Source organism: Ursus maritimus, unplaced genomic scaffold (assembly GCF_017311325.1).
Source record: "Ursus maritimus isolate PB19 unplaced genomic scaffold, ASM1731132v1 scaffold_14, whole genome shotgun sequence".
Taxonomy (NCBI): Eukaryota; Metazoa; Chordata; class Mammalia; order Carnivora; family Ursidae; genus Ursus; species Ursus maritimus.
The window spans coordinates 57,294,102-57,316,383 of record NW_024423786.1 but is presented as its reverse complement, the minus strand read 5'-3'; the positions used below and the strand labels follow the sequence as shown (position 1 = coordinate 57,316,383).

Below are 22,282 nucleotides of genomic sequence, written 5' to 3'. Positions count from 1 at the left end.
TACGACCCGCACGTTAGTACGAGGAGAATCCGAGAGGTTCTGTCACTTGGGTCAACCGCGCCCAGCGGAAACGGCCGGGCCAGACCTGCAGGCTGCGGGAGGCCCCGAGCCACGGTCTGCCCACCGGCTGGGGAGACGCCTCCCCCCAGGATCGCCAACCGGGCCGGGGAGGGAGCCCGGGCCGCATGGGAGCCTCCGCTCGGAGCACGTGGTCGGCGCCGGTCGGCCGCGCAGCCGCGTGGGCGGTGCTCTAGCCCCCGCGGCGCGGGGCCCCAGTCTCGCTGGCATGACGTACTTCCGGGGCGTTTCCGGCGGCAAAATGGCGGCTCCCATGGAAGTGGCCGTGTGTACGGACTCGGCGGCGCAGCTGTGGAGCTGCGTGGTGTGGGAGCTGCATTCGGGCGCCAATTTGCTCACGTACCGCGGCGGCCAGGCCGGACCCCGCGGCCTGGCGCTGCTCAATGGCGAGTACCTGCTGGCGGCGCAGCTGGGCAAGAACTACATCAGCGCCTGGGAGCTGCAGCGGAAGGTGCGGCGGGGGGCGCCCTGGCCCGGGCTTCGTGGAGAGCGTGCGGGGCGCCCGAGAGTGGGGTCGTGGGTAGGGTCGGTGGGGGCCGCACGCTTTCTGAACCGAGGCAGGGATGCGGAGTCTCGGTTGAGGTGTGCTGCGCATGCGCGGGTCTGGGGGGGGTTGGAGGAGGGAAGTGCGCGCCACGCGGGTGGGATCGTTAAGGGCGCTGCGCGCACGCGCAGGGCTGAGGGTGGGTCCCTTGGGGAGAGTGGGGTGTGGGTCTTTGTGGCAGCCGTCCTTGATTCAGGGCTGGGGGAGTGGAGAGAGCCCGTGGGCGCGAAATTTAATTAAAGGGAGGAGTCTCCGTTGGAGTTTCGTGGGTCTCTTGATCTTGGGAGGTGAAGTCCGAGGCCCGGGAGGGTGATGCGTTTATTTCCCCAAAAAGGAGATACTGCCCTTTCCGCATAGGGGCCCATGGGTCTCCTCTTAAAAACATCCAAAATGCAGGGACACCTGGATGGCTCAGGGGTTAGGCGTCTTCCTTGGGCTCAGGTCATTATCCCAGGGTCGTGGGATCACGTCCCATGTGGGGCTCCGTGCTCAGCGGGGAGCCTGCTTCTCCCTCTGCTGTTCCCCCTGTTTGTGCTCGCTCTCTTTTTCTGTGTCAAATAAATAAATAAAATCTTAACAACAGCAAGAACACCCAAAGTGCAGCCCGTGAAGCTTGTGGCTGCCCAGTTCCACCAGCTGAAGTCTTGGCACAAGCTCTGTTCTCACTTTGCCTGGTGTGGCCTGCACGCAGTTGTGAAGTTTTTCCTTTAGATGAGGAAACAGGGTCAGGATCACAGGCCAGATCTTAGGGAAGGCAGGACCGTGGCCAGTGGGCTCTCAGCTCCTTCCTGGACCCTCCGTGCCTTGACACCCCCGTCCCGGGTAAGCCCCATCCTGCTTTTACCCGACAATCTGCAGGCCTCCCCGTCCACCTGCAAAGCCTGGAGCAGGTAGCTTCTTGATGAGCCTTGATTTGTTCAAACCACCCTTGTTCCTCCTTCTCTTTCTGGCTCCCTCGGAGTTTTCTCCCCACTGTCCCTTAGCTCCTGAGTTCCATGTGAAGCTCAGAGGCTTCTCGTGTGTCTAGGACCAGCTGCAGCAGAAGATAATGTGTCCTGGGCCTGTCACGTGTCTGACCACGTCACCCAATGGCCTCTATGTCCTGGCGGGGATTGCAGAGAACATATACTTGTGGGAGGTAAGAGGCGGTGTAAAACCAACGTGGTGGGATTTGGTCTGCAGGCACTGCGCTAATTAGGCCGTGTCATGGGCCCCTGGGTGGCTCGGTCTGTCTGCCTTCAGCTCAGGTCATGATCCCAGTGGGGTCAGCCACGTTGGGCTCCCTGCTCAGCAGGGAGCCTGCTTTTCCCTCTCCCTTTGCTCCTCCCCCTGGTCATGCACGCTCTCTGTCTCTGTCAAATAAATAAATAAAACCTTTAAAAAAAAAAATTAGGCCATGTTGTCACCAACATTTGGTTCTGTGTGGGTGGGGGAGACCCACCTCACCTCCTGCACAGGCCATGCAGGGTTTGGGGCCAGAGGGTGGACACATAATCATGTTCTGCCTTGTTCGAGCTTGTCCATGCCTGTAAAACGACCTCTGTCCTTCCCCAGAGGTCACAGAGTGCCACAGAGACTGAGGGGCCTTAGTTATTTCACTCCTGGGACTTTCAAACGCCAGTGCATGATTCTAAAACCGGGAAGCGACTGTTTGGGTGCAGGGAGGGAAACTGAGGCTGGGGGGTTCCCCAGAGGTTAGCCATCATGGCAGAAATCCTTGCCTTGGTGCAGAGGGCACGGGCAGAAATCCGTGTCCCCTCTGTGGATGACGGGCATCTTAGGTCTTGGCTGGTGGGGGCTGCTCTCTGGCCTGGCTCCCCCACACCCTTGGAGCTTTCCTGGCCGGTGTAAGTCGTGACCACAAGGGGGCGCCCCACACAGCGTGAGGGGGCAGCTGGGGTGAGGGCCAGACTCAGGTATCTGCCACTGTCCACCTTTTCCCCCTTCCCCCTGTGTGGATGAGGATGGGGCAACAAGCTGGAAATCCTCAGAGCAGGGGCCTCAGTGGGGAAGGGTGTGTGTCCCTCCAGGTTTTCCTCTTGTGAGGACAGCGGTCGTTAGGGTTAGGGCCACCGTACTCCAGCGTGGCCTCAGTCTAAACTGGGTAGACCTGCAAAGACCCGTTATTCAAGTAGGGCCTGGTCTCAGGAGTTAGGATGTGAACCGCGTGTACTAGGAGAATACAGCTCAACTCAAAACAGAATCTGGCCCCCCCCAGCCCACCCCACCTTCCCGGGCGGTATGATGGGCTCACCTGTCCCCGCCACCTGGGGCCTCCCCTTTCCCTCAGCCCCGCTCACTGGCCCGTCTCAGCATGGTGGCATCTGAAGACAGGGACTTCCTGCTCCTGGGTCCCAGGTCCAGCTGGTCCACACAGACGACCCCTGCCCTCCCCGGACACCTTGATGACATCACTCCCTCGCCCTGCACTGGACAGGGGTCCTCGGGCCACAGGATGCCCAGGACTCAGAGGTCTGGGTGACTGGACAAGGGGGTGGGAGCTCAAACAAGACCGTCATCCACTTGGGGACACGATGGGAACAGGCACAGGCAGGACAGCTGGGAGGAGGTGTGGTCCACCCGGCCTCAGTGTTCCTTCCAGACCCCCTGGCTCTGGCACAGCCGGTGTTGGTGGGCACGGCGCCCCGTCTCCTGCCCTGATCTGTGTGTGCCCCCTGCAGGTCTCCACGGGGAACCTTCTGGTCATCCTGAGCCGCCACTACCAGGACGTCTCGTGCCTGCAGTTCACAGGGGACAGCAGCCACTTCCTGTCGGGGGGCAAAGACTGCCTGGTGCTGGTGTGGAGTCTGTGCAGGTCGAGGCTGGGCCCCTCGGGCTCTGGGTCTGCTGCGGAGCACGTGGGAAAACCCAGGGTCCCAGGGTGGGAGGGCTGGGGGACTGGGGGCGACTGGCAGTCCAGGGGCCATCGGGAGCCATCTGAGAGCCTCAGGGGGTGGGAGGGGCCTGGTGGGGACATGGGCACCCCCCGCTGAGGTCTGTTCCTGCCACACAGTGTGCTGCAGGTGGACCCCTCCAGAACCCCGTCCCCCCGGCACGTCTGGTCTCGCCACACTCTCCCCATCACAGACCTGCACTGCGGCTTTGGGGGTCCCCTGGCCCGGGTGGCCACCTCCTCCCTGGACCAGACAGTGAAGGTAGGGCCCCCCCACACCCCAAGTGGACCTGTGAGTCATGCCCTGGCAGCTGACGGGTTCTTGGCCAGCCTGAGCCAGTGAGTGGCCTCCTTCCCCCAGGCTGGCAGCTGCAGACAGCTCTTAATCCCCCTGATGCTTCCGGCCTCAAGGACGGCCAGAGGGTGGATGGTCCAGCCTGTGTCGGCTTGGAAATTCCCACTTGGCTGCCTGCGCCTGGCAGCTCCCTGGCCAAACCTCGGGGGATTTGAGGGCACCCCAGCCCTCGGGGCTTTGCCACGGGTGGGAGCCGATGGCCGCTAACGCAGGGGTCATGGGCACGAGAGCCAAGTCCCATCCCAGGGCAGGCTGAGTCTCAGCCCCCAGGGCCCGTGGGTGGTGGCTGTGGTCCCAGCTCCCCAGGGGTCCAGAGTCTCCTGGTCAGGGCTGCCCGGGCTGCAGCGGCCGGAGCGCCTGTCCCACACCCGCCCGCACCCCCAGCTGTGGGAGGTCTCATCGGGCGAGCTGCTGCTTTCCGTGCTCTTTGATGTGGGCATCATGGCCGTGACCATGGACCTGGCCGAGCACCACCTGTTCTGTGGCGGCAGCGACGGCTCCATCTTCCAGGTCGACCTTTGCACCTGGGTGAGTGGCAGCGGCAGCGGGGGTGGGGGAAGCAGGGGGTCTGTGGGGCCCTAGGGCNNNNTGGCTCGTGGGCCCTCTTGGCCTCCACAGCCCGGGCAGAGAGAGAAGAGCTTCCAGCCAGAGCAGGACAGCGGGAAGGTGTTCAGAGGGCACAGGTGCGGGGCTGGGGGCCGTGGACGCTGGGGTGTGGGTGGGAGGGGCCCTGTTCTCTTGCTCTTGGTTCGGGGTCACCTTGTCCATCCCCAGGAACCAGGTGACCTGTCTGTCTGTGTCCACCGATGGCAGCGTGCTGCTCTCGGGCTCCCATGATGAGACCGTGCGTCTGTGGGACATCCAGAGCAAGCAGTGCATCAGGACGGTGACCCTGAAAGGTGAGGCGCCCCAGGTTTGGGGCACGGGCCAACCGGCTCCTCCTGCCCTCCCAGAAGCATGTGGCTTTCCCCGTTGGTGCACAGCAGCATTGTCTGGACGCGTCTGCCGCCTCCGGGTCTGGTGCCCTGGGTTGGGGGGGAACGCTGCTCCCGGACCACTGGGGGGCGTGGGGGCCGCCTGCAGGGCCTGACTGCGGCCCGCCCCGCCGCAGGCCCCGTGACCAACGCCTCCATCATGCTGGCGCCGGTCAGCATGCTGAGCTCGGACTTCAGGCCGGGACTGCCCCTGCCCCACTTCAACAAGCACCTGCTGGGCGCAGAGCACGGGGATGAGCCGCACCGCGGGGGCTTCACGCTGCGCCTGGGTCTCCACCAGCAGGTAGGCGCTGCCCACCATGCGGACACACCTGCCCTGGGCCTCGGCAGGACCTCCCCCACCCAGTGCCTGCTTCGCGCAGCTCTGCGTTCGGTGGGGATCGGGGTGGTGGTTGACGTCACGGCTGCCCTCTGCTAGGAGGCTTTGTGACTGTGCGGCTGACCCCAGCCAGGTGTCGGGCACCAGAGCTCAGGAAAGCCGGGAAGTTGGGAGCAGACGTGCGCTGCGCACCAGGGCGCGTGCGGGAGCAGAGCTTGAGCTGAAGGCGCTGTGTTTCCAGCTGCCGTCAGCAGGCGGCGCTCATACCGCCGGCACCCAGCCCGGGGGCCTCCAGGGATTGCCTCCTGCCCCCCAGGCCCAGGAGCCCCTGCCTGTCTCTAGGCCATGATCACCCGTCTGCTGGCCGGGGCGGCGTGCCCAGACGCCATCCAGCAGGAGACCGACCGCCTCCCCCCCGCAGTGGCGGCCAGCCGTTTCGCTGGGTCCGGGACTGGAGGCACGGGCTGACCGGCTGGCCTGTCCCGTGCAGCTGCCTGACCTTGGTCTCCGTGCGTCTCTGCCCCCGAGCCTTGCCGGGCAGAGTCCTGGCGCAGGGAGCAGACGGGAGCATGCGGGTTGGAGCCCGCGGCCTCGACGGAGACGTCAGGCTCCACGCCCCAGTCTCCCCTTCGGTCGGCGGGTGTCAGGCAGCCGCCTCCCACATGGCGCGCTGCCCGGGCCGCTGACGCAGACTGTTGTGCGTTGCAGGGCTCGGAGCCCAGCCACCAGCAGCGGGCGGAACAGCTGCACGCGGTGATGAGCAGCACGATGGAGAAGGTGGGCGCGGGGGGCGGGCTGGCGACGCCCTGGGCCCCGCCCGACTGCGACCCCGGCTCCCTGGCCTCTGACTCCGTCCCTCCACAGAGCGTCCTGGGCGGCCAGGACCAGCTGCGGATCCGGGTGGCCGAGCTGGAGGACGAGGTGCGGAACCTGCGTAAGGTCAACCGCGACCTGTTCGACTTCTCCACGCGTATCATCACCCGGCCGGCCAAGTGAGCCCTCACCCCCGCGAGACCGGCGGCGCCCGAGGCCGCGGCTTGCGGGGAGCTTCACGCCCACGAGCGGTCATGTTCTCCAGATGTTGGGTCACCGGTGTTTGCGTGGTCTTTTGGTGCTGTTGTGTTTCTAACAAAAGAACTAAAAGCCCCTCTTCTCCGCGCACGTCTGTGTGCGGCGGGGCCGCCCCAACTCCCGCGCTCAGCAGCACGCGTGGCAGGACCTGTCTCAGCAGAACCCACTGGGCCCAGTTTTTAACACGTAGCACCGTGAAGCCATGGTTCTCAGACTTTGCAGAGGCTTGCTGGCTGCCCCAGGGCCTTGGCTCACCCAGGAGGGCCAGGCGACTCTCGGTGGGAGGGGGCACTGGAGCAGGGGGAGCCTTTGAGGTGCAGGTGGAGGCTTCTGGGGGCGGGGGTGGTTCAGAGAGAGCAGTGTGGTCCCTCTGGTCCCGTTCCTCTGATGGCTTCCCAAGGGTCCGGGGCAGCTGGCTCTGGCCAGGGTCCTCCAGAGGGACCCGTGCCCACGCAGCTCGGTGACAACATTTCTTGTTGGCACCAAGGGTCCGAGGGAGGCCAGGTGTCCGAACTGCCCTGGGGATGCGACCTGCACCCAGCCAGCACCTGGACCCCAGCCTGGACACGTGGGCCCCCAAAGCAATCCTCGGAACCTTCCAGAAGGCTGTCCCTGACTGACAGCCTGGCTTAACGATCCAGAAAATCAGTGTGATTTAGCAGGTGCTGTACTAGCTGCAGCTGGAGCCCACAGTCCACGCTGCGTCTGTGCTCCTAGGCTCAGGGACGGCCCCTTCCTCGGGCTCTGCGCCCTGGCCGGGGGTCCAGCCGCACTGCAGCTGAGGGGGGGCGTGCTGAGTGAGGGGTCCTGCTGGCTAACTGGGGACATCACGCCATAAGCCCACCCCCCCCACACACCGAGCCGCCCCCAAGGCCAGGATGGGGAGGGGGTCACAGCAGGAAAGGGCTTGGCCAGGTCCTGATGATGCCAGCCCACACAGGGCCGGGGGCTTGGCACTCTGTCCCCCACCCCAGAGCACCAGGGTCTCTGTGTCCCTGCCTGTGAGCTGGGCCTGGTCTACCCTCACCCCTTGGTGTCCGGAAGGTCCAGCAGGTGGTGGAGGGCTTCAGGTTTGGCTGAGGTTCCCCGGGGACCAAAGCCCCACCTCATGCCTGGGCCCTGGCAAGGGCCCCTCCGAGACCCCCGGTGCGGCGTCCCTGCGTGGCCTGGCTGCCTGCTTCGCTTCCACCATTAAACGTTCTGGAAGGAGACGTGTGGCTTATTCTGGGGGTCTGGTGCTCGAAGGGGAGCTGGCGGGGGGCCATGAGATGGGCTGGGGGTTTCGACCTTCATCTGGGAGGTGCTGTATCCCAGGGCCCCTCATCCCCTGAGGATTCACGTGGTCAGAGGCCCCCCCCGCACCACCCTGGACCGTCAGCTGCCCACTTGGTGGGTCCTGGATTTCCTCCAGCTGCATTGCTCTGTCCTGTGGATGGGGGCGGAGGAGACCATGGGGGCTCCTGGTTCCCGTAGGGCTGGCGGCGGGAGGGGGGGCGTGCTGTCGTCTGACTCCAGCCCGAGGGCAGCAAGGGACACCTGGCCGGCCTGGTGCATCACCATGCAAATGGCCTCTGTGCCCACACTGTCTCCAGCGCCCGCCTGGAAGGTTGCCCATTGTCCGCGCCCTGCTGCAGGCCTGTGGCAGGAGGACACGGGGTGGGGGGGTGGAGTCCACTGACTTCTCCCTCCAGTCACCACACAGCCTTGGACAGGCCGCACCTGGGCCCAGACTCGGTTTCCCTATGGGTAAGGGGACAACATTTTCTAGGTCTGCAGGGAGCCTTGGGGAGCCCGTGCACTGCTGGCCTCGGGCAGGGCTGCTGCGTGGCCGCAGCAAAGGCCACTCTCCCATCCAGGCTGAGGGTAATGTGTGTGTCTCGTGGAAATACAGTCTGACCCCAAATCACGGGCGGTCCCGGCCGGACGGGAAGATGCCAGCAACACCCGATGCTCGTGGGGGGAAGATGCCAGCAACACCCGATGCTCGTGGGTGTCCTGTGTGTGCCGGCCGTGCTGCTCCTTAGACCTCGGTGGAGGAGAAACCAGAGCCTTGTCCCCCCTCGGGCGGGGGAACAGGGGACGGGCAGCTGGTGTGGCAGACAGGCTGGGGGTCCTCAAACGGAATCGCCATATCCCCCCGCAGTTCCGTTTCTGGGTATTCACCCAAAGGAAATGGAAGTCGGGGTTCAAAGAGGTGTGTGCACCCCCTGTTCGCAGCAGCAGGAGTCACAGCGGCCAAGACGGGGGGGGAAGCACCCCAGGTGTCCACCTGCAGGTGAAGGACACACAGCGGGGTCCGTCCACGCGCTGGGCACGACCCGGCCCTAGAACGGAAGGGAGCCTGACACCGGCCACAACGTGGATGGACCCTGACACCTGCCACGATGTGGACAGACCCCGACACCGGCCACGACGTGGACGGACCCTGAGGACATAGCCTGGCCAGGTGGCTGGACGCTGTGGCCTTGGCAGCCAGAACCCAGCCATGCGGCTCCCCGACTCACCTCGAACTGTGATCCCGGCTGTTGGCTGGCAGCTGGCATTTTTATTCATCGGACGGAGTTTTATCCCTGCCTCCCCAGTGCTGGCTCCAAAAGGAGACGGGTGTGTGTGTGTGCGTGTGTGTGTGACAGAGAGAGAGAGACAAATCCACCGAGGGGACGTTCAGTCATTCGCGCCGGAATGTTCTGTGCCAGAGCGGCTGCCCTGGGCCCGGCGGGATCTTGGGACCAGCTTGGGTTTCTCTGCCTCGGCCCTCTGGGGCAGACAGGGTGAGAGAAGTCTGTGCAGGGCGCTGCTGGGCCTGGCTCAGCGGGGTTTATTAAGTACCTGCTGCATACCAGGACCCCAAGAAGAGCCCCAGTCATTCAAGGGAGGAAGGCGCAGAGAACATGGAGAGGGCTTGGGGAATGCTCGGCGGCTTCTGCAGCGTGGAGGGCGTCCTTGTCCGAGCTGGAGCAGCAAGCAACTCTAGAGCGCCTACTGTGTGCACGCCTTGGAGACAGAGCATTAACAAGCCAGACCCACTCTTGCCCTCCCACAGTTGAGTGGGGAAGGGGCCACGAAATAAGAAAGCAGAAACACCAACAAAAATTTGAGGGCATGTGACAATGTGGGCGGGGGGGGGGGGGGGGGGGGAAGTTCTGGGGGACAAGCAGGAAGTGTTTTCCGAGCAGGGGCTTTCGGCGCTGGGTCCTGAAGGGTGAGGAGGCGTTCTCTGCTCCAAGTTACCTGCCTGCAGCTGGAAGGCAGGCGATCTACCCTATAGGTTCCCGTCAACACGATCTACCTCAGTTTCCCCAGGGCGCACACGACGTTAGGGCACGCTCAGGTGGGCGGGTCTAGGTCGACCTGGAGGTGGGGGGTACTGCTGTGTGACCACGGAGGCAAACCGACCCCTCCCGGGGCTGTTTCCCTGACAGCAGTGAGCCATCTTCTCAGGCGGGAGGGGGCGTGGGGGTCCTGGAGTGGAACAGGGCTGAGTATGCGGGCCGATTTTGACACCATATCTCTTCCTGGTGCGAAGCCTCGGTTTTCTCATCCGTAGAACAGGGAGATAACTCGCCGGGCAGGGAGCTGGGAAGAGCAGTGGGTAGGCGCCCCCCCACCCCCACCCCCGCGCGGGGCGGCCACGAGGGCCTCAGGTTCCTGCCCCGGGGAGTGGGTCCCACTCCTCCCCAGTGGGTCGCTAACACGGGGGCGGGGGGAGGGGCGAGGGCGGGCGCGGGTGGCCGGGGCGCGCAGGGAGGGGGCGGGACAGCGAGCTGCTGGGCGGGGCGGAGATCTCGCCTCCCGCGCACCGCCCCCCGCGGCTCCGCCCACCGCGCCGCCCGCAACTTCGGGATGGAGTTTGTGCGGGCGCTATGGCTCTGCCTGGCGCTGGCGCTGGGGCCGCGGCCCGCCGGGGGCCACCCGCAGCCGTGCAGCGTCCTGGCGCGCCTGGGGGGCTCGGTGCGCCTGGGCGCCCTCCTGCCCCGCGCACCCGCCGCCCGCGCCCGCGTTCGCGCCGCCCTGGCCCGGGCCGCCCTGGCGCCGCGGCTGCCGCACAACCTGAGCCTGGAGCTGGTGGCCGCCGCGCCCCCTGCCCGCGACCCCGCCTCGCTGGCCCGCGGCCTGTGCCAGGCCCTGGCGGCTCCGGGCGTGGCGGCCGTGCTGGCCTTCCCGGAGGCGCGGCCCGAGCTGCTGCAGCTGCACTTCCTGGCGGCCGCCGCCGAGACCCCCGTGCTCAGCGTGCTGCGGCGGGAGGCGCGCGCGCCCCTCGGAGCCCCGGTACGCGGTGACGCCCGGGATCCGGATGAGGGAGGCCCCGGGACGCTCCTGGGGCGCGGGGGCCGGGGGTGCGACGCCAGAGTCGCCGGGGCGCACGGCACCCGGACTTCTGCACCGCGGATCCAGGAACCCCGCCCCCGCCCCGGGGATGCCCAAGAATCCAGACGAAGGGATCCCCGGGGCTCACAGAACCTGGACCCCTGGACCCGGGATGCTCCCAGAGCGAGGGAACCCAGAACCAGCCGCGGGACCCCGTGAGATGCTCGTGGACCCAGGATGGCGAGACCCACACGCGGCCCCCTCCGGGGCGCGCAGCTCCCGTGCAGACCACTTTCCTGGGCCTCGGTGATGGAGCCCACCGTGCCTCCTGCCCCTTCCGGCCCCAGGAGCCATCCCCTGTTGAGCAGGGCCCCTTCCCGGTGGGAGGGCGTCTCCCAGTTCCCACCAAGCAGGGCCCCAGGGTGGGCAAGGGAAGCTCCATCCCTGGGGGTGCAGTTTGGGGGTTTTCCCAGGCTCCTCTGGGTGCGCTGTCACTCAAACCCCTCCATCCCCCACCCTCCCCATCTTTGGAGTTTATTCTCTCCTTTATTCCACCCCCAGGCCTGGATTTGGGTCTGAATAAGTAGAAAACGGGATAAGGAGGAGAAAAGGGTGACTGTCAGGGCTCTGGGTGTCCCGTGGTGTCCCTGGGACAGACCCCTTTCCCAGGACAGCAAGGAGGGGCCCAATGTAGGAATATGGGTCGGCTAGGGGCCTCCCACCCTCCAAACCACCTTGAAGCCCCCTCCCCAGCTTCCTTCTCCTCAGAGAGGGGAGACGCGGACCCTAGAGGAGGCCCGGGGTCTCACTAACCCCGCTGTCCCTGTGTCAGGGCCCGTCCCCTGTCCCCTGCCCCCCACCTTGTGGGAAAAGATGCAGGACCCAAACCCAGGCCGGTGGCGCCCTCTGCTGCCGCCTCCAGGAACTGAGCCCCTGCAGTTGTAACGTCAGTCTTTCCGGAGAGCTAACTTGACCTCTCCGGGGTCAAGCAGCAGCCCCAGCCCTCTGCATCCTGTCCCCACCTGTGCAACACCTTGGAGGTCTTGCAAGCTTTCTCGTCCTTCACAGGCTACAAGCAGATCCAGGAGAACTTTCTGGGTGCCACTGGGCAGAGAGGGGCCCCTCAAAGTCCTGGCTGGCCAGGGAAGTCTGAAGAGACGAGGGGCAATGGAGCTGGGTTTTGAAAGATGTATAGGAGTTGGCTGGCATAGAGGGATAAAGGTATTCTGGCCGGGGAATGCAAAAAGCCTCAAAGCGGGGCACTCCCAGGGTGGCTGGAACCAAGAGAGTAGGCCCCGAATGTCAGGCCAAGGAGGCTGGGCTTTGTGCTGATGGCAGTGGGGAGACAAAGAGGGTTTGGAGCAGGGGCGGGCTGCAGGAGGCAGGCTGCCGTCCAGGTTTGAAGGTGACGTCTATTTATTGAACACCTACCGATGGGGGTGGAAGGGTGTGGCGGGTCACAGGTGGCCAGCCCTAACTCTGACCTCCCCCACCAGAGCCCGTTCCACCTCCAGCTGGACTGGGCCAGCCCCCTGGAGACCCTGCTTGATGTGCTGGTGGCTGTGCTGCGGGCGCACGCCTGGGAGGACGTCAGCCTGGTGCTCTGCCGCGTGCGGGACCCTGCTGGCCTGGTGGCCCTCTGGACAGCCCGGGCCGGCAGGGCCCCAAAGCTGGTGCTGGACCTGAGCCGGCCAGACACAGGCGATGGGGAACTGCAGGCACGCCTGGCCCCCCTGGGGGCCCCAACAGGGGGCTCGGCCCCAGCCCCGGTGGCCATACTCCTCGGCTGCAGCCCGGCCCGCGCGCGGCAGGTGCTGCAGGCAGTGCCCCCTGGACCCCGGTGGCTGCTGGGCACGCCACTGTCCGCGGAGGCGCTGCCCACTGATGGCCTGCCCCTCGGGCTGCTGGCACTGGGCGAGGTGGCCCGACCCCCGCTGGAGGCCGCCATTCACGACGCGGTGGAGCTGGTGGCACGAGCCCTGGGGAGCGCAGCCAGGGCCGAGCCAGAGCGCGCCCTACTGCCTGCGGCGGTCGGCTGCAAGGAAGGGCAGCCGGCTGGGCCTGAGCCCTCTGGCCGCTTCTTGGCATGGTGAGTGAGGACCCCATTGTGTGTGGGGGGGTGTGTGGGCCCCACATCCAGTCGCTTCTGCCTGTGAGTCATGAAAGCACCATTACTGGATGCTTGCTGTATACCAGGCATTGTGCCCTGACCAGGAAGTGGGTTTCCGACTCCGGCAGGAGCGGAGCCAGGGGAGGGGCCTCGGGGGAGGGGCTCAGGGTGCTCTGAGAGAAACAGAAGGCCGGGGAGGGAGACAGGCGAGGCTGGCACCTGATCCCACGGGAGCCCTGCAGGGTGAACAGCCCCGCCGCGCCAGGCGGCTTCACCCGAGCCTTTCAAGTGTGGAGTTGTTGGCTTCGGGCCAGAGGCGTCATCTCTGCCTCCATGGCGTGGGTGCCCAGCGGGCCAGGGGGTCTGGTGGGGGGCACACGACAGCATCCACCGTGGTTCCTGTCCCCTGAGCCCCCACCCCCCGCTGCCTGACACTGGCCCCCTGCTCCCCAGGTTCCTGGCCAACACGTCCTTCCGGGGCCGCACGGGGCCCGTGTGGGTGACCGGCTCCTCCCAGGTGCACATCTCCCGGTACTTCCGAGTGTGGAGCTTGCGCCAGGACCCGCGGGGTGCCCCGGCCTGGGCCACCGTGGGCAGCTGGCGGGCCGGGCGGCTGGACTCAGAGCCCGGAGGTGCGGCCGCACAGCCCCCACCCTCCTCGGGAGCGCGGGCCCGGCCCACGCTGCGCGTGGTGACGCTGGTGGAACACCCGTTCGTGTTTGCCCGGGAGCCGGACGAGGATGGGCAGTGCCCCGCAGGGCAGCTGTGCCTGGCCCCCGGCACCAACGACTCGGCCACCCTGGATGCGCTGTTCGCCGCGCTGGCCAACGGCTCGGTGCCACGCGCCCTCCGCAAGTGCTGCTACGGCTACTGCATCGACCTGCTGGAGCGCCTGGCAGAGGACGTGCCCTTTGACTTCCAGCTGTACATCGTGGGTGATGGCAAGTACGGTGCCCTGCGGGACGGCCGCTGGACCGGCCTGGTGGGGGACCTGCTGGCCGGCAGGGCCCACATGGCAGTCACCAGCTTCAGCATCAACTCAGCCCGCTCCCAGGTGATGGACTTCAGCAGCCCCTTCTTCTCCACCAGCCTGGGCATCATGGTGCGGGCCCGGGACACGGCCTCGCCCATCGGCGCCTTCATGTGGCCGCTGCACTGGTCCATGTGGCTGGGCGTCTTTGCCGCCCTGCACCTCACCGCGCTCTTCCTCACGCTGTACGAGTGGCGCAGCCCCTATGGCCTCACGCCCCGTGGCCGGAACCGGGCCACCGTGTTCTCCTACTCTTCGGCCCTCAACCTCTGCTATGCCATCCTCTTCGGACGCACCGTCTCCAGCAAGACGCCCAAGTGCCCCACGGGGCGCCTTCTCATGAACCTGTGGGCCATCTTCTGCCTGCTTGTGCTGTCCAGCTACACGGCCAACCTGGCCGCCGTCATGGTCGGGGACAAGACTTTCCTGGAGCTGTCGGGGATCCATGACCCCAAGGTGGGCAGCTGTGGGGCCTGGGGGTCAAAGCTGGGAGGTCACCCACTCACCCAATTCCCATCCCAAGACGCAGCTGCGTGCCGCTGCCCGCTCCTGAAAACATTTATTGAGCACTTGGTGTGTGCCAGGCATTGGGGGGCCCAGCTGGGACAAAACAGGCTGGGGGCGGTGTCAAGAATCAAGATAAGCAAACTGGACAGTGTGTGGGATGGCTGTCAAGTGTCAGGGAGAAAACAGGGCAGAGTGGGGACACAGGGAGTACTGGAGGGACATCTTCTCAAATGGGGGCAAGGAATTCCTCTGGGAAGCAGTGACATTCAGGGGGCTTTTACGTAGATATCAGGGAGGAATGTTGGGAGAGAAGGCACAGCAGGTGCAAAGGCCCCGAGGCAGGAGCCGAGTGGGAGCAGGAGCACAGGGCACATCCTGCAGGGTGTCTAAAACATCTCCTGTGCCGGAACTCCGCCCCCCCCCCCCCCGCCCCGGAGCCCTGGAGGGCTGTGAGCAGAGCAGAGGTGTGTCCCAGTCTACATATCTCTTTTTAATGAAACATTTTAAATATTCCTGAGAAGGGAGCAATGAGCACCATGAATGAACCCATCGTCCAGCTCCAAAATCAACCCCCAGCCAGATTCCCCCCCAGGCAGGCCCCAGCTGCTGGACTGTCATTTCACCATAAATACTCCGGAAGATTTCACACGCATCCGTGTCCCCCTTTCCCAGTCGTCCCCCCCCCAACGGTTTGTTTGAATCTGGGTCCTAAACACACACACGCTGCAGGTGGGTTTCCTCCCCACTTACTTGTCCCAGAAATTCGATTGCTGGAGGTATTTTTTGTCCAGTAGAACCCCCCCGCTGTTTGGATCTGGCTGATTGTGTCCTGGGGGGGGGGGCTCATCCAGTTCTGCTGCACCCCGGGTCGTATCCTGTGTCAAATGGTAACACCTAGACCCAGGGTGTGAGGAGCCAGCCGCGCACCACAGGTTGCTGCTTTAAAAACTGAACGAATGAACTCTAAGTGCGCCGCAGCGACTTGAGAACAGCACAAGGACCGGTGTGTCCTCGTCAGAGGCCCCAGACACTGCTCTGGAGGCTCTAATTCAGGTCTGGCGTTTTGGGGGTGCCGTAGCCACATCAGGAGGTATGGGTCAGTGGAACCGCTCACTCATCCATTGGCAGTTTGCAGAGCGCGGCTGTGCTGGGAGGCCAGGGTAGAGGCGGCTGGCCCAGGGGGCTGGGAGGCTGAGCGGTGGGGCAGGCTCCGGCAGACCCGGGGAGAGAAGAGGGAGGCCAGGGGCCAACTCGACTGGGGCAGGAAGATCCAGGAGGCCCGGTGTAGGGGCCCGCTGGGGAGGGACTCCCGTGAGACCCCAGGGGAGCCGTGGAGGAGGTCTGGGGTTCAGGGCCAGGTCTGCACATGGGGGCCTTTAGAACAGCGGCTCTCACCCAGGCAATCCTGCCCTGGGGGGACAGCGGGCCCTGTCGGGTGACACGACTGGGGAGCTCCTGGCATCGAGCGGGTGAGGCAGGAGTGCTGCGGAACCGCCCAGCGCCCAGAAGGGTCCCCGGCTGATCCGGCCCCAGTCGGACCGGCGGCGGGAGAAGCTGGGTGAGAGTCCGGGGGGCCCGGGCAGCCCCAGGAGCGTGCACGGAGCAGGGCGCGTGGGGGAGCTGCAGGCCAGGGCCAAGTGCCCCGGGCTGACGAGCTGCGCCCCCCGCAGCTGCACCACCCGTCCCAGGGCTTCCGCGTGGGCACCGTGTGGGAGAGCAGCGCCGAGGCCTACATCAAGAAGAGCTTCCCCGACATGTACGCGCACATACGGCGCCACAGCGCGCCCACCACGCCCCACGGCGTAGCCATGCTCACGTGAGGCCCAGCGGGGAGGCGGACGGGGCGGCGCCGACGGGGCGCAACACCTGGGGCGGGGCGGGGCGGAGGGAGCGAGACACCTGGGGCGGGGCGGGGCGGATCTGGCAGGACACCTGCGGCGGGGCCGGGCGGGGCCTCATCCCACGGCTCGACCCCCGCAGGAGCGATCCCCCCCAACTCAACGCCTTCATCATGGACAAGTCGCTCCTAGACTATGAGGTCTCCATCGACGCCGACTGTAAACTGCTGACCGTGGGCAAGCCTTTCGCCATGGAGGGTGAGGGGCCTCCGGGACCAGCGGCCCTGGGGCGGATCTTCTGGAGCTGCGTCCAGCCTGGCCCCAACCCAACCCTGGCCTCCCCCAGGTTACGGCATCGGACTCCCCCAGAACTCGCCACTCACCTCCAACCTGTCCGAGTTCATCAGCCGCTACAAGTCGTCTGGTTTCATCGACCTGCTGCACGACAAGTGGTACAAGATGGTGCCTTGTGGGAAGCGCGTCCTCGCCGTTACAGAGGTGGGGGAGGGCCCGGGACCCGGGGTGGGGGGCCCTGAGCCTGCATGGGCCTCACTGAGGCGGCGAACCTCCTGCTCATTGCCAAGATGCGTGCGCTCCTACGTCTCCTCTGAAACCCCAGCTCCAGTGGTCCCCGGGAAACCTGGCTCCCAACGGGGAAGGCCAGCCTCCTCTCTGGCCCAGTCGGCCCCCCCCCACCCCAGCGCTCCCGAGTCTGGCCCTGCCGGTGAAGGGTTTGTGCCCGTGTCACCGCAGACACTGCAGGTGGGCATCTTCCACTTCTCCGGACTCTTCGTGCTGCTCTGCCTGGGGCTCGGCAGCGCTCTGCTCAGCTCGCTGGGCGAGCACGTCTTCTACCACCTGCTGCTCCCACGCATCCGAAGGGGCAACAAGCTGCAGTACTGGCTGCACACGAGCCAGGTGAGGGGCTGGCCGCAAGCGGGCGGGCGCGGGCAGCCTCCATGACCCCGACAAGGCCTCTGTCTGCGCTTGCAGCGAATCCACCGCGCCCTCAACACAGAGCCGCCGGAAGGACAGGAGGAGCCGGAGCCCAGGTACAGGGCCCCTCCCCCGGGGGACAGCGGCTCCACACGCCCGGGACCCTGACCCCGGAGGCAGAGTGGCTGAGGACACTGACCGGGCCCCATCCGCCCCACGTCCCCAGGGCTCTCGAACAGCAGCAGCGGGACACACCGGCAGCGTCCCCGGGCGCGGCGAGCTGGACGCGGGTGCGTCGGGCCATAGCGAGGGAGCGCCGCGTGCGCTTCCTCCTGGAGCCCACGGAGGCCGCCGCAGCACCTGCCTCAGAGGCGGAGGGGCCGCCCGAGGGCCCCGTCTGGCTCTGCTCCAACGGCCGCCTGCCGGCTGTGCTGCCCTCCGGGCCTCCGGCCCCCGGCGAGCTGCAGCAGCTGGAGCGGCGCATCCAGAGTGGGCGCGAGCGCCTCCGCCAGGCCCTGGTGCGGCGAGGAGAGCTCCTGGCCCAGCTGGGGGACGGCCCCTGTGACCGGCCTCTGCGCCTGCTCCAGGCCCCTGAAGTCGCCCGGTGACCCACCCCAGAGCCCGCACCGAGGCCCCCCCCTGCGCGCGCGCACAGACGCTCCCCGGCCGCTGTCAAGTTTATTCTATATACAAACACAATTTTGTACACTGCAATTAAATAGAATGGAATGAGCGCTCTTCGGCATTCCTCACCGACTGATTCAGTTTGGCCACCAGCCCTGTCCCACTCCCGCCCCAGCAGGGCTGGACCCCACGCCCGGCCACCGCCTCCAGCGTTGGCGCCTGTACACTGCAGCCCCGAGCCCGAGGCGTGACCTCTGCCCTCCCGGGACCCCAGCCCTGGTACACACACCTGGGGTCGGGGCCGTGGAAAAGGCACTGAGCATGATGGAGCACCAGCTGAGCGGGCCGGGGCAGCGAGGGTGCCCCACCGGCGTTTACCTTGTTAGAGACCCGTCCAGCTCTGCTGCTGAGGGACAGCTCACTCCACACGGTTCACCAGCCCTTTCCAGAACCTTCCACGGAGCCCCCACCCCCCCTTTCTTTGGCCTGCCTCAATTCACCAGCTGAGGGGGCCCACCACTAACGACGTAGCAGGGACAGGCCTCCGGCAGGCCCCACATCGGGGAAGAGAAGCCCCACTCTGGGCAAACCCGATGGACCCTGACACCACCCAAGGCAGGCTGGGTAGTCCCAAGAACCACCAGGACAGCTTCCCCAACACCCAAGGGCTCCAGCCAGGTCATACCCAGTGGGCCTGCATGGCCAGGGATGGGGCGGTCAGCTGCCCAAGGCTCAGGAACCGACCTCTGGGGGTGGGTCCACTGGGGCTGTGAGTGCAGGGCTGGGCCCACTCACCCCAGCAGCTAGGGGCGCTGTGTCATGCGCCAGGGAGTTGCTGGAGGGGGCACTGTCCTGGGGGGTTCGGGGGAGCCCCCCACCGGGGCTTAGCGGACCAATGGGCCGCCGCTCCAGCAGGGAGGCACTGAGGCCAGACAGGAAGGAGGCGTCTGTGATCATGGCAGCCGTCTCTGCCATCCAGCCCAGGTCACCGCTGGCTGCCGCGGCCACCGAGGCTGCCGCGGCCACCAGAGAGCTGGGTGCCTCAGCCACGGGCCCGGGGCCCCCACTACTGCCCGGCAAGCTAGGGGCCAGGGCAGGGGGCTGGCCAGCAGGGTCGGGGGTGGCGGCCGGAGTGCCCCCATTGTTGTTCAGGTCGTCCGGAAGCGCCGTGGGGGCCCCGGGGCCGAGCGGCGGGGTCTGTAGCAGCATCTCCTGGATTCGGATCTGCTGCAGAATGGCGGGCAGCTCGTAGTGGTGGAAGAAGTAGATCATGGAATGCTGGAGGGGTGGGGGTGGGCCCTGAGTCAGGCCAGCAGCCAGAGCCAGAACCCCAGCCTCCACAGAACCCTGCACAGGCCGGACGCCCGGCGGCAAGGGCCCCAAAGGCGGCGCCCCCCCGGGCAGCAAGGTGTGCCCTCACCTGGATGAAGAGCCAGGAGGTGACCAGGGCCAGGCTGCTGTACTGGCCGTTGAAGCGGTAGTGGTAGGCGTAGAAGGCGAAGTGGTACAGATAGAAGAACCTGCAGGGAGGACAGTGAGGCGCCGCCCGCGGACCCCACCCCAGACCCCGCGGACCCGCAGTGCTCACCGCAGCCAGTGCCTCTTGCTGGTGTTCGTGTGGCAGCAGATGGCATCGTACTGGTCGGCCAGCCAGACGATGAGGATGATGTAGAAGGCCGTGGTGGTGTCGTTGAAAAACTCAGACATGATGGCCTCCATCCCTGTGGGGAGGCTGGGCGGTCGGCGTGGGCCCAGCAGGCGGGGCGCCGGGGCCGGGTGGGGCGGGCTGGGTGGGGGGGGGGCGGGAGGAAGGGGGAGTCCTCACCTACGAGGGCCAGGATGACAGTCAGCAGGGGTGCTGCGGGGAAGGCGATGGCCATGTTCATCTCCAGCATCTGCAGCAGGTCCACTGCGGGCAGAGAGCGGCGGGCGGGCAGACCAGGTGAGGTGCCCGGCAGCTGGGCGGGGTGGGCAGGGGGCCTCGGGGGCCTGTGGCTGAGCCCACCCCTCCCACCCAGCCGGCCAGAAGGGAGACTCACCAATGAAGACGAAAATCTGGTGGTGGGAGTATCTGAGCAGCATGGAAACACTGAGGGTCTGCAAGGAGGGTGGTGGGATGCCTCAGGAAAGGGCTGCCCCCGCGCCTGCCCTGCCCGCCCGCCAGCCCCCGCGGCACTCACGAAGATGACCATGATGACGAAGGCGGCCAGGTAGGACGTGCGGGCCATCCACATGCTCACGAAACGGTAGTGCTCACCCGACACCACGTTACGCAGGAAGCCTGCTCGGAGGTAGGGGGGAGGCCGTGAGCGCCTGCCCAGCCTCTGCCCCACGCCCCGCCCCCACCTGGCGCTAGGGCCCGCCGAACCCTTGTTCTCCTCGTTCTCGGCCAGGCCCTTGACGCTGGACATGAGGATGTCATCGTAGCCCAGGAACTCGGCCAGCAGCAGGCGGCTGAAGCGGTCCCCAAAGCACTGGTCTCTCGAGGGGTCTGCGGGCAGGCACACGACGGAGTGTATGTCTGGCCAGGGCCCCCGCCCGAGCAACACTGTGACCCTTATGCCCCAGGATGCCGTGGAGAGGAAGCTTCTTGCGGCCAGAGAGCGGACATGGCCGCCGGGCCTCAGACCCAAGTGCTTCCCAGCTGCCCCCAGGCACCCTCCCGGGAGCCCCCGGCCTCACTCTGGGGGACACTCACCCAGGGTGACCACCATGACGGGGATGCTGAGCCGCTGCCGCGTGGCCTGTGACAACCGTAGGAAGCCATATTCCAGGGAGTACTCCACGACATACTCGTCCTGTGGCCACACTGTGGGGACAAGCCCCGTGAGCCTCCAGCCCCAGTCCATCCCTCTTCCCTGAGGGCTCTGGGGGACCACTCCTGGTGGGCTCCGGGCCGTGAGGGGGAGGGGCAGGGCCCGCCCAAGGCTCCAGGCTCGGGAAGGCCGGGTAGAGCCCTGTGCACCAGACCCGCCACACGGGACCTGCAGGGCCCCGGGACCCCCGCCCGCCTCCCGCCTCTCCCAGAGGAGGCTCCAGACAAGGGACCCAGTTACTGGGGGCTCCAGGGCATCTGTCACGGCCCCGCATGCTGCTGGGGAAAGTGAGGCACAGAGTGGCCATTCTCCGGGGCCAGTGCTGACCCGGCCGCTCAGACCCTCGGGCCCTCTCCACAGGGGTGTGGCCCCAGGTGGTGAGCCCCTGATGTGAGGGGCTGGGCACGCCTGATCAGCCCAAGGGGCGGGTCCTTTTTCTTCTTTTTTGAAGATTTTATCTACTTATTTAGTTGAAAGCACGCTCATGAGCAGGGGGACCGGCAGGCAGAGGGAGAAGCAGGCTCCCCGCTGAGCAGGGAGCCCGACGCGGGACTCCATCCCGGGACCCCGGGATCATGCCCTGAGCCGAAGGCAGACACTTCACCGAATGAGCCACCCAAGAGCCCTTACTTTTTTTTTTTTAAGATTTATTTTTTAAGAAATCTCTCTGCACAAGGCACTTGGCTGGCTTAATCGGTGAAGCGTCTGCCTTTGACTCAGGGCACAATCTCAGGGTCCTGGGATGGAGCCCCATGCTCAGCGGGGAGTCTGCTTGTGTCCCCCTCTGCCCCTCCTCCTACTTGTGGCGTGCTTGTTCTCACGCGCTCTCTCAAGTAAGTAAATACAGAAAAACCTAGAAAGGAAGAAACAAAGGAAAAAGGAAAGAAATCTCCACACCCAACGTGGGGCTCAAACCCACAACCCCGAGATCAGGAGTCACGTGCTCCCCTGAGCCGGCCAGAGGCCCGCGGTGTGTACCTTTTGTGGGTGTCTCTGGGAAGGGGAGCTCCTGGCTGTCATTTGGGGCCTCAGCACCGCCCGGTGGCTTCAACACCTTGGGCTCAATGTCCAGCTCGAACTGCGGAGCGCCAAGAGGAAGCGCGTCAGTGGCCTGGCCCAGAGGCCCGGCTCCTCTGCTGACTGCAAAGACGCGCACTCCAAACCTGGCTGCTGTGACCTCCAGCCTCCGCTGGGACACCCTCCACTTCTGGGGCTGGAAGGCCTCCCAAAGCCCCCTACCCCAACACCACGCTCCCCTAAGTGGCCATCTCTAGGGAAGGGTCTGCATCCTGAAACCGGGCCTGCCTGGCCAGCTCTGCACCAACCATGGGACCCCGGCCTCTAATTGCTTCAGCAGGTCCTTCCCTCCTGGCTGTGGGCCCGCCACACCCACCTGACCCCTGCCGGCACCGGCAGCCACCTGCATGTGTCCCGTGACAGGGCATTCCCCACCCCACGGGCAGCCACTCCATCTAGGACAGCTAGGACCAGCTTCAAGCTCTCAGCCCAATGCCCCCAGCGGGGTCCTTCTCTGTGGTCTCTGCCCTTGGTGTCCCCAGAAATGGGCCAATCCCTTTCCAGTAAGGGCTCAGAAATGGCCCGAGGCCCTGAGTCTGCCTAGCACAGTCCCGCCCCCAAGGCCACACCAGCAGGAAAAGGCTGGGTGGAGCGAGGGGCCCAGGACCAGGGAAATCGCTGGCTCACCAGGCGCTCACCACACGCCCCCACGCGCAGCACGCCCGGCCAGCTCACCTTGATGGACGTGTTCCCGAACATGTCCACAGCCAGCTCCTCCTCCTCTTCCTCCTCCTCCGGCTCCGGGCTGCCCGGCTCCATGGCCAGGCCTGGGAAGCTGCCG

At 66.0% G+C, this 22,282-nt stretch overlaps 3 protein-coding genes across 5 annotated transcripts in view; 2 read left to right on the top strand and 1 right to left on the bottom strand.

Annotated features, from left to right (window-relative positions):
• Window positions 1-288: 288 nt before the first annotated feature.
• On the top strand, window positions 289-7,464 carry WDR18 (WD repeat domain 18). Of its 2 annotated transcripts, none has more exons than XM_040629781.1 (10): window positions 289-529; window positions 1,650-1,760; window positions 3,304-3,437; window positions 3,636-3,777; window positions 4,255-4,398; window positions 4,489-4,553; window positions 4,684-4,769; window positions 4,982-5,148; window positions 5,893-5,961; window positions 6,049-7,464. In XM_040629781.1, the coding sequence occupies exons 1-10, from the start codon at window positions 320-322 to the stop codon at window positions 6,178-6,180; spliced, it is 1,260 nt and encodes a 419-aa protein (XP_040485715.1). In that variant the 5' UTR covers window positions 289-319; the 3' UTR covers window positions 6,181-7,464. The 2 variants fall into 2 exon arrangements, with proteins under 2 accessions (XP_040485715.1, XP_040485714.1); XM_040629780.1 differs by having other exon boundaries at window positions 292-529; window positions 4,645-4,769.
• A 2,634-nt stretch (window positions 7,465-10,098) lies between these two features.
• GRIN3B (glutamate ionotropic receptor NMDA type subunit 3B) lies at window positions 10,099-17,636 on the top strand. The gene is made up of 10 exons (XM_040628312.1): window positions 10,099-10,524; window positions 10,746-10,943; window positions 12,060-12,652; window positions 13,127-14,159; window positions 15,881-16,026; window positions 16,191-16,306; window positions 16,395-16,546; window positions 16,802-16,966; window positions 17,042-17,100; window positions 17,211-17,636. The coding sequence occupies exons 1-10, from the start codon at window positions 10,099-10,101 to the stop codon at window positions 17,590-17,592; spliced, it is 3,270 nt and encodes a 1,089-aa protein (XP_040484246.1). The 3' UTR covers window positions 17,593-17,636.
• A 13-nt stretch (window positions 17,637-17,649) lies between these two features.
• The window catches only part of TMEM259 (transmembrane protein 259), a 9,298-nt gene continuing 4,665 nt past the window's right edge, over window positions 17,650-22,282 (bottom strand). Inside the window, exons 2-12 of one of the 2 annotated variants that reach the window (XM_040629779.1) lie at window positions 22,177-22,282; window positions 21,403-21,502; window positions 20,307-20,417; window positions 19,977-20,099; window positions 19,789-19,889; window positions 19,648-19,705; window positions 19,434-19,517; window positions 19,197-19,329; window positions 19,029-19,128; window positions 18,805-18,886; window positions 18,416-18,668 (exon numbers count right to left, since the gene is read on the bottom strand). The exon at window positions 22,177-22,282 is cut by the window's right edge and continues 179 nt beyond it. In XM_040629779.1, coding sequence (XP_040485713.1) covers window positions 18,562-18,668; window positions 18,805-18,886; window positions 19,029-19,128; window positions 19,197-19,329; window positions 19,434-19,517; window positions 19,648-19,705; window positions 19,789-19,889; window positions 19,977-20,099; window positions 20,307-20,417; window positions 21,403-21,502; window positions 22,177-22,282 — 1,105 coding nt within the window. In that variant the 3' untranslated portion in view covers window positions 18,416-18,561. Of the gene's footprint in view, window positions 18,887-19,028; window positions 19,129-19,196; window positions 19,330-19,433; window positions 19,518-19,647; window positions 19,706-19,788; window positions 19,890-19,976; window positions 20,100-20,306; window positions 20,418-21,402; window positions 21,503-22,176 lie in introns of both variants that reach the window. The other variant, XM_040629778.1, reaches the window with a different exon arrangement.

Excerpts from the sequence above, each read along its gene's own strand:
- GRIN3B (XM_040628312.1), top strand. The coding sequence starts at position 10,099 with ATGGAGTTTGTGCGGGCGCTATGGCTCTGCCTGGCGCTGGCGCTGGGG. Across the intron at positions 10,525-10,745 it reads GCGCGCCCCTCGGAGCCCCG|AGCGAGGGAACCCAGAACCA; the intron begins GTACGCGGTGAC and ends GGATGCTCCCAG. Across the intron at positions 14,160-15,880 it reads CGGGGATCCATGACCCCAAG|CTGCACCACCCGTCCCAGGG; the intron begins GTGGGCAGCTGT and ends CGCCCCCCGCAG.
- WDR18 (XM_040629780.1), top strand. The coding sequence starts at position 320 with ATGGCGGCTCCCATGGAAGTGGCCGTGTGTACGGACTCGGCGGCGCAG. Across the intron at positions 530-1,649 it reads CCTGGGAGCTGCAGCGGAAG|GACCAGCTGCAGCAGAAGAT; the intron begins GTGCGGCGGGGG and ends TCGTGTGTCTAG. Across the intron at positions 5,149-5,892 it reads GCCTGGGTCTCCACCAGCAG|GGCTCGGAGCCCAGCCACCA; the intron begins GTAGGCGCTGCC and ends TGTGCGTTGCAG.